Here is a 12,181-nt window from a genome sequence, read left to right as displayed (position 1 = left end):
CCGAAAGAACACGAATCGACCCGAAGCGACACATAGCGGGCAAAGCGCGCAAAATCCGAATTTGTAGGCATTACATCACTTGTTCAATTTCATATAAACGCACTCCGATCTTTAAATGTATTGAATGTTTGTTTGTACTGGTGTAAACATCAGCACCCAACACGAGAGAAATTATGAATCCCTAAATTTACATCTGATTCGGAATATCAGTTTTCCTCTCTGTAGCTGTTACGTGAACGCACCACAGTGGAAAAAATTAAAATCAATTCAATTTTTTAAAAAAAACAAAAAACAACAACAACAACAACAAAACCCTCTATTTGTCCCCAAGGGGCAATTTAAGGTACGTACATAAGAGGCTAAAATGGTTCAGAGGTGCAAACTGACTGCATGAATTTAGCAGCATGGTTAACTAAGGAACAGAATTATAGTATTTACATCACTATTTCAAATGGTTTTCCAGTCATCAGTATTTACAATATTTCATTTTGACAATTTTAAAGCCACAAAGACAAAAAAGTAAAGTTATGAAGAATTTTATAAGCAAAATATTTTTAGAGAGCTTTATTGAATTTATTATTTGCTTATCAAAGGTTTTAAGATACATATTGTGAAAATAAAAACTTTATTTGAAAAAATTATTAAAATGCAATAGTACTAAATTATTTTCAGAATATCTCATATAATTCCCAGAACTTAAATGTTCTAATGTGTTAAACACATAGAAAGTAGAAATTATAAATAACATGTTCAGAAGTTAAAACCATTTATTGCATATGTATTAGTAATAATATTTAATGTCTCATGCTGTCACCAATGCAGACAGATGGAATGTCGACACACTGAGGAAGGAAAATCTTTTTAACAGTCTCTAATCTTCAACAATCTGTTTCACTGGCTCAATGTGGGGAAAACAAAAGGTTATAAACAAACTGTCCCTGTAAGAACAGGACAGGGCAGTTCCTATTTAAAAATACCTATTAGAAGAAAACAGGTTTAACTGTGAGCCCAAGCTGAAAAAACAGCTCATTAATCCAAAGTCCAACGCAACACAGCACAATGATGTTACATTTAAAAAAAAAAAAAAAAGATTTGAATGTGACATTGTTGTTAAAATATTTGCTAACTCTGTTAAACAACTGCAGGATCAATAAGGTTCCCTTTGTACATATGAAAATGTCCAAAAGACAGATGTGAAGATGAAAGAGCTGTCCTTCCAAAGACCAGCCAACAGCAGATATTCTTGCCAATTATTGTTCACAACTGAAGTTTTTTCACCTGCCTTCTTCAAATTCCACACTATATACACACAAATGGCGTCTCATTTACACCGAACATAAATATAAATGCAGCATGCGATGTTATTGGACATGATAACATTTTGGGGGACAGGATCGCGTAATGTCACATTCATACACATGCAGAGCATCATGTGGCAGATTCTCACATCATGCTGTTCGAAATGGTTTCTTAAAAGATAAATGGGAAATTTGTGGAATTTCAAGTGCCTAACTACGGCCCTAACTGTCATGCCAGCATCTACAGCGCCAACAGCCTGTTCTCCTATTCTCCTGTCATCTGTTGCATCAAGTCAACATCTGCATTTTAGGGTGGCCTTTTCTAGTCACTGGTCAAAGAAGTGTCTCTGCACTAATCACATTATTTGATCATTGTCCTTTAAAGGCACAGCTGCCTCGGGTGTGGATTAACTCATGACTGAAAATCTGTCACCAGCTAAACAGCAGTTGGTGCACTATTAGCTGAGTTTAACCATTTTCTAACCAAAACAACAATAGAAATTAGATTTTAACATTCTTTTTTTCTAAGTCTAAAAAGAGGACCACTTGCATGCTGTGTTTATATTCTTGTTCGGGGTATATTACGTGTTTTTGCTGTGTACATATGAATCATCCTTTAAAAAATACTCTTCTGTCTTGCACTGATAGAACTGATTGAGTGATTGAGCCCCAGAAAATAGAAAAATATATGCAGTGGAATAACACTGACAATTAAACCTCAACAAGAAAGGGACATTTTCCAGATATATATAAAACTTTTTACCTTTGGCTTTTCTGTCTCACTCGTTATTTCTTCATTTCCTCTGTGCATTGCTTTATGAGACAACAGCAAACATAAGCAGCACACTCCAAATAAATCTGTCAGCTTTGCAATGTAAACAGACTAGCTAGAATTAAATTCTAGTTGTAAAGAGCCCATATCATACTTTTTGGACTTCCCCCTTACCTGCCTGAAACACATGGTTTACAGTTCTGGCATTTCTTTTGTTACTTATCTACATGACTGTGTAACATGTTTGCATCACACCTGTCTAGCAGCTAGTTTGTCCCTCAAACAAAGAATGAGCAGCTTCCTCACAGTCTACCTTTATGATATTCACTAGAGCAGCCTCTGCTTGATCTTCATCACTGGCTACACAGCTGTGTGGTACCTAATCATCAGAGCAGACTGGGCTTTTCAGGAAGGGTGGACTTAAAGGGACAGCAGCCAAAACATAGCATTTCAGGTGGAAGGTGAGAAGCAATGGTGCAGGAATGTACAGTCGGAGAAAGATTGTGTTTTTGACCATTTAACCATGTAAACATATTCTAGTAGACCCCTCAAAATAAATTCTAAATCTGTAAAAGTATACATAATATGGGCTCTTTAGATTATCGTGTAGTCTGAAATTGAGACACAGTAAATCTGTTATTAAATATATTTTGTCCTGACTGATGGTTTCATCAATCCATTAAACTCAGCAGTAATGTGTACCATACTCATGCATTCAGGCCTCCCCCTTTCTCAGTCCAAATAAGGACTTTCTGGCAGCTGCAGGATGGGACAAAGTCGGTGCCAAGCAGAAGACCCCAAAGTCCTGGCATGTTTCTTTCTTTTGAAGAGACTCCAGGGTCTGTGTTATGACCATACCAACTGCAGTTTCCCCCAGGGAGCTGGCCGATGTTCCCTACTGTGCCGACCAACAATACAGCGAAAATGTTTTCTGTCTACTCCCCGTTTGTTTTCAAAAGAAAAAAAGTCTTCTCAGTCGCATGAGATCCACAGAGCTTATTTAAACCTATCAGATATGGCATCACAGTCTACAGTCTCATCTCCACATCAGGACCAGGTCCAGGCTGAGATGATTTCCCATCAGCGCTGAATCCTGGAGACCAAGTAGTAGAGCAAAAAGAAGACCAGGACCAGCCCCACAGAGACGTAGCAGAGGATGCGGCGGTTGTCTCTCCCAGATCGGACCATTGTGGAGAATCGCTTCACGCTGCCGCTCAACAAGCCGGTCGCACTCAGGAAGTTTGAGTCCTGAAAGACAGACAAGATGCTTTTATGATAATGAATGCAGCGTGTTACTTTTCACCTGTCTGTCTCACAGTTAAACACACATTTCTCCTGCTATGTCAAATTTAACCATTAACACACACTATCAAATAACATTGCTCATTCTTACACTCAGACCCCTTTATTGAAAAGTGCCTCAGTGACGAGTAATCCTTGCACTTTGGATTGTCAGACTTAAGCTCTTCTCCCACAACTGTGATCCTTTACTAACGATATCCCCAAAATCACACATTGTAGAGAGGCCGTCATGAAGATATTATTTTGTAGTCATTCAACAACTACAGCTCCCGCGGAGCCTCACAGATTTCCACAGACAGAAAGAAAAAACCAAACACCAGCTCTTATTTAGTTTAAAAATCAAAGGTTTATTTCACTTTCGCTGGTAATACACAGTCAGAAAGGGCTCACCATGCCGTCGAGGTACTCGTTCTGATCATCGGCCTCCCTGTCGATGTCATAAGCCAGCTGTCAAATACAGAAAGACAGAATGAACAATCAAGTTTGGGTTTTTTTTTCCAACAAAGCAATGATATGTGACATCTAATTAATTTTCACATGATCCAGACTCAAACTATAGGTAGTACAGAGAACATGACAGCAGATTTTCAGGGGAGAACACACTGCAGTAAAATGTCTAGACCAGAAAGCATCTGCTTTGGCCATGCGCCTCATATACAAAGGCTGCAGACCCTACTGGAGCAGCTTGGGTTCAGTTCCTGTGAATGGTCCTTTGCTGCAGATAATTCCCCAACGCTCTGCCCCTTAACAATAAAAATCTATGTTTATTGTGCGGAACTGGACCTCTTCCACACTATCATCATGAACTGGGAGAAGGTGTGTCTGATGGCTTCCCTGCATGCACTAACTAATTCGTCATTGTTATCATTATTTTATCTGGGTTGCTGTGCAGATTTTGGCGTTACTGTGAACTGCATTGCACTGCACTGAACTACTTTTAGAGTTCTGGGAGTACAAATAAACAACAAATCCCCTTTCAGACATGGAACATCACTGGCTTTGTAAATTCGTCACAGCATTCTAGTCATTCAGACATAGGTCTGATAGGTTTTTGTATTGTTCCTCACAGCTGCATTCAGCCATACCCCTAGAGTGCTGGTGAATGTGGTATTTGTCACTGATGCAAGACTAATCAATAATCCAGGTGATGTATAATGCATAATATTGCAATAATAGACTAAAACTAAACGAATAGCAGCTGAACCATGTGTCCAAACAATTAATAGTCCAGTTTATCTCTGATTTCTGAAACAGTGAGACTAAGAGCTCAGGACTGAGCTGACGACAGCTGCAATGTAACAAATTTCTTAACTGCAGCTGATAAACTGCAACTCTGTGTGACAGCTCATCTGTCTGAGGTGAAGTAAAGTACACAGCTGCTGTCAGACCCTGATCAGTCTTGGATCTAACTAATGAAGTCACTGTTGTTGCTCAGTGCATACATGCACATAGCTCTCTCTCTTTGGAGACAGTGATGGATTCTACCTCTGTCTGCTGCTCCAGGCATGTAGTAAACTATGAAGAAGTAGTCCTTAACAGCTGGAAACTAAACTGCTCATCAGTGGGTGAGGGCTCACCTGTCTGATGTGAAAACATGCAGACCTATACAGTGAGACCCGCTGTCAGATCCTGACCCGGACTGATCTACTGTCCTGAGGATAATTTATAATTGTAAGAATTAAACTAAGTTAACAGTGCTGTTCCCGAATGTGCAAATGTTTTCAACTCTCACTCTTTGGAGACACATGTGCTGCTGTCGGATGCTGCAAATATTTAATAAACTCGGAGAGAATAGTTCTAAACAGTTGAAAGAAACAAACTTTAGCTTCTGTCATTAATTGAATTTCCCTTCTGGGATGAATAAAGTATTTTTCAACTTCAGACTTGTACCATGTTGAAATTGGTACGGAAATGTTAAAAGGTCCAACCTAGTAACATTGCCGGTGACCTTTACAGAAACATGACCAGGGTGGACATTCAGACATGAAGCAGACGTGTTAAATTGCTGACAGATTAACGGATTAGAGTGAATGTCTGAAAGGGGCTTAAATGGTTCTGTTTGTGAGATAATAAGTAACTATGTTTCTGGCTTTGAAAATGAATTGAGGAAATAGTGACACCTTTAGTTGTAATTTCAACTGGACAAGTTTGACACCAGTAACCTAATACTCAAAAACTAATCAAAAAACAGCAGTTTAAATAATAGAGCTGGTGGATAAAAGGAGTAATTTGGGGGCGTTACTCACAGATTTCAGTCTGGAGACTTTGGTGGCCAAGTTATCAGCCAGTCGTTTGTTCTCAGCATCCAGCATGTCATCCACAGAGCCATGACCTGGAAACACACAAACACAGTGGATTAGAAATCAAAAGAAGAGATGGCTGATTTTGTAACCACTTCTTTAGTCATTATTAGGGTGACGAGTATCAACATATTGCCCAACTAAGCTCATAATAAGCCTAGCCATTTTCATAACAAGTTTTTATCAATCTCCATGTGAATCTCATCATATCACAGGTAGAACTCCTAAAAACATGCAAAATAACACTTACTGGAAATCTCTTAATATTTTTCTCACAGTTTAAAATTGCAGACAGACCTTCTGGTCATAATATAGCACCACTTTGTGCCTGAAAATACGCTGTTGCTTGGTTCTTATTATTATATTGTGACTTCAGGTTGTATAATTTTTAAAAAATGTAGTACTTTGACACTGTAATATAATGGCAATTTTCAATGTCCTAATGTCCTTTAATTGCCGTTACTGCACAGGTGGAGCAGGAGTGAACCGACGCTGACCCAAAAACAGATTTTCCAGTCCCTATACTTGCCGTTAGTGAATGGTTTATTTGACCATATGCAAAGATGAAAATACAGCGGTTTTCCTATAGTGAATTTGGAATACATCTGTGCTTGTCTGATGCTGGTCTGGTGAGCACTGTGTGCCATCCCCCTACCTGTGCCTTCCTCTTCCTGTCACCTGTGGCCTCTATATATACACCCTGTGTCTAATTACTGCCACCATGTGTCTAAATAATGTATATTAAATAACCTGCCAACAATAAACATAAATGGCTCCTACAAATATAAAGACACATTAACATATGAATATCGAATGACCTTTTTTTTCGTGACCACCTGTTTCAGAACTTTTTAAGTTTTATAACTTGGCTGGGTTTCAGGTCAATTATTCTTATGAATATGGAATCTGCCAAAAATAACAAGTGTATCAGAACATAAACAAAGACATTTCGACAAAGTGCTGAAAAGCCGTGGAAAAATCACATCAGTCCACCTGTGGTTACTCTCAGACGTAAGTAAGAGAAAATATATCAACAGGAAAAACAGTCTATGACACGGAAACACTAGTGTTACCCCACAATGAAGTAAAACCACTAACCCAGACTACAGTGTCCTTGCATAGTTTCCTCAAGTCTCTCTAAGTAAACCGTGTTTTTGTGTCAGTACTGCATGAGCTCATCTGTTTCTCGGAATATCAGACAACAACTATGTGAACATATTAAGTATCAGCTTCTCTCTGACATGCGGGAAAACAATGCCAGGATTTTGTGAATGTGAGTTAAACTTTCCGCTCCCAGTGGGCCAGACCTATCTGTTGTCAAGACAGCTAACCTGTCAGGTCTAAACTCATAAGCTAGTTAGCCTGCTAGCGAAGCTGTATGATTCATTTAAGCTCCGAGTGAATAAACTACATATTCCCACCTCAAACACGCAACTGAAGAGAAATGTAATTCCTGCTACCCTAACAAGGCTGCGGTATTGTTAACTGTTCAACTGGAGACACTAAATTGCTGAATATTTAGAAGTGAATACGTGTCAAAAACAAACCTCTATTCCAGTCCGCCATGTTGGAGAATGACGTCACGATCAGCTGATCACAGAGACACGTGATCAGCGCAAAGCAGAAGCTGTCACGGCCACTCCCACCGCGGCTCCTGTTGGCTACTAAACTGATCGCTTTTTTTGAAGTCTTAAATCTTCGTGCTAAATTTCCTCATCCAAAAAGCCGTGGTGTATTTTTGAAATAAGTATACAGATTATTATGCACAAAAAATAGTTAGATAAAAATGTATATTACCATTGTTCTGTACTTGGTGATGTAGTACTGTAAGAGGGCGTATACTTGTTTGCTGAACACTGAGTCATATGCATATACTGAGTATTCAGTCAGGTACAATGAAGCACCACCAGTACAGATTCAACAGTGGTTTATTGTATTCAGAAGCATTTAGAAGGGCAGTGGAGGTTTGCATCAACAGATGCTGGTTTTTATACCTAAACAAAAGAACATATATCCATCCATCCATTTTCTATACACCGCTTAATCCTCATTAGGGTCGCGGGGGGGCTGGAGCCTATCCCAGCCGACCTAGGGCGAAGGCAGGGGACACCCTGGACAGGTCGAGAACATATATCACATATTGATATCACATTGCAGTTATCTAAATACATTGGGAGCAAATAGCTATGACTATTCTGGTACTCTGAGATGGTGTGGTGCTTCTCAGGCTGAGGATGTCAAATGTTCAGAGTAAAAAGGGGACTGGAGAACACTGCTTAATTCACAGGCTGTTATTATACAAGCATTGTAATGTTTCAACCATAGTTCAACCATGGTTCAACCATGGTTCAACCAAGTCAAAGACATGAGGCAAACAGATATATTCACCCTAAATCAACTGTACAATTGTCATAGGATAATTTGTTTTAGAGATAATAAAGGTACAAAAACTACAAACATATCCCAAGAAATATCTGTCAAAAGTGACGAAGGAGAGGAAACACGACAAATCAAGCATGTCCTTTATGTCCAGGAATGAACATCATGTCAGAGATACACATGGGTACATATGATTGTGTGATGAAGGCACAAAAGAGTTTCAAGGTCAGGATAATATCCATCCATTCATCCATTATCTGTACACCACTTAATCCTCACTAGGGTCGCGGGGAGGCTGGAGTTTATCCCAGCTGACTTAAGGCGAAGGCAGGGGACACCCAGGACAGGTCGCCAGTCTATCATAGAGCTACACTTAGAGACAAACAGCCAAGCACACTCACATTCACACCTACAAACAATTTAGAATCACCAATGAGCCCCAACATGTTTTTTAGACTGTGAGGTAGGAAGCCAGAGAACCCAGAGAGAACCCACGCTGCACAGGGAGAACATGCAAACTCCACACAGAAAGATCCCGGTGCCCCCACTGGAACGCGAACTGGCGAGGCAACAGTGCTACCAACTGTGCCACCTTGCAGCCCTCAGGATAATATATGAGAGACAAAATTGGGATAATATAGAAACAAAGCAGTCAGCATCCGGATTGTGCACATTAATGATTTTTTAAAAAGACCAAATTAAACACAGTGTTAAAATGGTACTATTCCGTAAAAATTCAGACAGACCTTTATAGCTGATTGAAAGATAAACATAAAAGGTAAATAAACATGGAATGTGTCTTCCGTGTCCGTCATGTTAAATGTTACAGTAACTTCGGTACAATATGACTGTCTTTCGACTGACTGTCTTTGTATTTACATTTGAACATTGTTAGAAAACGCTTTCTCAGAGACCACTGACTTCGTCTGATTCTGATCAGATGTGTTACTGTTGCTGTTGTTGTTGCAGACCTCTACAGTCACGGCACACTTGTTGTAGCGCTCTCTGACATTTGCAGTATAAGCTAAACAGTAACAAGAGTGAAATGCAGTAGATGACAGATTTTTTCAGGATTGAGTGTGTGCCACAGACTAAATATATAACATGCATGCTCTATATTTAGGTTGTGGTGTGTGCTGTGCTGGGTCCAGTATATTGACTACATGTGGCCACTGGGTGGCAACACACACAGAGACGCACACACAGAGATGCACATACACACACACACACACACACACACACACACACACACTGTGCTGTACAAACTGGTGAGCTGATCCCAGGTCAACATGCTCAGTTCCAAATAAACCAATTCAGCCTGAGGAAATTTATCAAGCAAACTGAATTCACAGACCTTATTCAGCCTCACACGATGAAGATTTATTCATTTGAACTATAAAAATGTAATCACCTCCAGATCAGTTAAAACATTCAGTGAAGCGCCGACATGGTTTACAATGCGAAAATAAATTATTATCAATTATGACTTTGTTACAGCATGAACACGAAGCTTGTGGTGAATCTGCAAGGGAGTCGTTAGTCCCTGGCTGATCTGTTAAATGAGTCCTCACACTGACCGTGTAGTCTGAGTGTGGGGTCAAAGGTCATGCTAGCTCACCGCAAAAATAATATAATGCAAATGTGAAGGAGTGATACCACCATGTATGTGTGTTCAGTTTATCCTCCTGTGTCTGTATGTGCTGTAATCCACCTGTGTGTGTTTCTGTGTGTCACGTGAGCATGTGCCACCTCATGTCAGCTTGCATCACTGCTGATGATGGTGGTGGGGGGTTGGGAAGTGTGTGTGAATTCTGTGTGTGTAACAAATAAAAACAACTGTAGTGAACAATCACTAATGCCGTCAGAGCACAGCACACATTAGAGACCTCTGGCTGGCTGCTGGGCTGTCTTCAGATTTTCTGGCTGGATATAAACTGGTTTTTAGGGTGTTTTCTGGGGTTTGATTCCCAGTTGTACACTTGTATACCACCTATCTTCAATTTTATATGTTTTTCTCAGGTCTGTTTGTGTGTTCATCTCAGCAGGAGGAGCTTTATAGCAGCAGCAGGTGTGGCCTCCACCTGGTGTGCGTAGACTCAGTCTGTGACTCTGTGCAGACCTGATGTGTCCCTCTCAGCAGGAGGAGCTGCAGCAGCAGCAGCAGTCTCTCTCTCTGGCACTCACTGAAGCCACAGATTGTCTAATTAGATTAAGCGAGGCTTTCCTCAGATAATCAGTTAGCCAGCTCCCGTTTTTTCCTCCGATGGAGCGCTGCTTGTGACTCTGAGCTTGCTGAAGGTCAAACTGAATTTCTGGATAGTACACACTAGTTTGGGGAATAACCTGTGGTCTTGGAGCAGGTCTGCAGACTACCGGCTGAGGGGCTGTGGCTGGGTTATGGGCTGTTTCTGGAGCTGTGAGTGTGACGCTGCTCAGAGTAATCGGACTGCCACTAATACCTGCTGCTGCTAACAGGAGGAGATGGGGGAAGTTTCTGTAAGTAAAGCCTTTCTTCTTCTCAGCGCTGCAGCAATGAAGTGACCATTTTATTTTCAGAGATAATTGGCTCTAATTAGTTTCTTTGTCAAAAAGCCTCACAGTGTTTCCTCGGTCTGGAGAGTTGCCTGCTGAATTTATTCTCCTCTTTCAAAGTTATACTGTGTGTAGTTTCATGCACTGCTGCGATGATTAGTTAATTTTGAACAGGCCAACTGAATTTCTCAAAAAAAAAAAGTCCAAATGATCTTGTCATAGTTTCTGTAATATGAGGATTTGCAGTCCCTCTGTGTTTCATGTTGTAAAAACTGAACCCCTGTGCATTTAAATTGTTGCTTGAAATCACTAATGAAGCTTTAGTTGTGTACAATGAACAGCAAAGCTTTTTCCACTAATTTGATCATCATGCCTTGTGTTCATCCTGTTCTGCTCTCAGCAGCTCTTTTCTTTCTCTCCTTCAGCCTTAAACAGGCTGCTTCCCCCTCGCTCAGATTAAGCCTGGGCTGACTGATTGACACAGATTACAGCTGAAGGCACAGAGGTCGCAACCTGTGAGGAACAAATATAAAGGCTTTCAGTTCACACATGACCCGTTGCTTACAAACTCTTCACCACACACAATTGTGTATTCAAACTCAGGTTTTTCAAAATGAATCAACAGCTTCTGTTAAGTGTGTGTAAAGTGAGTCCTGGTCTTTCGGGACCTGGTTGATTGAAGGTTTTTTTTTACTTTTACAGCTGATTCGTGTTGATGATGAGCTACAATGCTACAAGCATAACCTTCACTGCTTCAGTATAGTAAATAGTGAGCATGATCATGATATTACAAAAGAAGAAACTCTGAATGTTCTTTCCTCAAAAATACTCTACTCTGATCTGAAGGTGGTTCTTGGGTCAGGATGGGTCAGCTATAGAATTATAGAATAGCCATTATTTACACAAGACACATTTCTCTGTCACTTTTAACATTTCTCAAAGGAGTTTTTTAGTTTAGTCAATGAAAAGCTCATTAAGTCATAATAAATGCATATTTTAGACAACTATGTTCTTGTCAAACTCCTAGCTGGTTGTTAAAAGGTCGGGTTGTTATGATGACCTGAAGGCGAATCATATCATAATGACACAATCTGATTTACTTATTTTTCTATCATCATCTGTTATTTAATGATTTTGAGCAAGCAAATTTAACTGATACAACATATTTCAGTTATTTTAGTTCTGCTGTAAATCCAATACTTCTGTATGGTGACTTTGTGGTACTATTTCAAAACCTCCACAATCATAGAAATGTAATTCTGGAAAAGGCATACTCATTTACTCTGACTTCAATGGCATATTTTTTGCTTAAAAAAAAGGAAAAAGTCACATTTGACTATGCTATGTCACAGAAGGCGTCTGTCTTTTAAAGCCCTTCATGGGCAACATGTATTCTATGTGTCAACCACCACCTCTCAGAAATCAGACTTAACCTTCTTGTCTAATTCCAACCTTTAGCATGATCATATTTCTACATATTTCCCCTAGGGTTATTTATTTTTGTTCCAATGAGGCATCTGAATTGACCTTACCTGTCTGTGTCCCTACAGTCACAGAGTCCCCGTCAGGCTAGATCTGCACCTGAGGCCTACCATTGA

General features: G+C 39.9%; 1 protein-coding gene across 1 annotated transcript; it reads right to left on the bottom strand.

Annotated features, from left to right (window-relative positions):
• Positions 1-552: 552 nt before the first annotated feature.
• Positions 553-7,264, bottom strand: bet1l (Bet1 golgi vesicular membrane trafficking protein-like). The gene is made up of 4 exons (XM_008277998.1): positions 7,220-7,264; positions 5,619-5,704; positions 3,763-3,819; positions 553-3,318 (listed from the first exon to the last, which is right to left on the bottom strand). Exons 1-4 carry the CDS (start codon positions 7,236-7,238, stop codon positions 3,151-3,153), a joined length of 330 nt encoding a protein of 109 aa, XP_008276220.1. The 5' UTR covers positions 7,239-7,264; the 3' UTR covers positions 553-3,150.
• Positions 7,265-12,181: the final 4,917 nt, after the last annotated feature.

The sequence above is a fragment of the Stegastes partitus genome, unplaced genomic scaffold (assembly GCF_000690725.1).
Source record: "Stegastes partitus isolate 25-593 unplaced genomic scaffold, Stegastes_partitus-1.0.2 Scaffold112, whole genome shotgun sequence".
Classification (NCBI taxonomy): Eukaryota; Metazoa; Chordata; class Actinopteri; family Pomacentridae; genus Stegastes; species Stegastes partitus.
The sequence above is the reverse complement of the archived record's forward strand: the minus strand, read 5'-3'. Positions and strand labels throughout refer to the sequence as shown.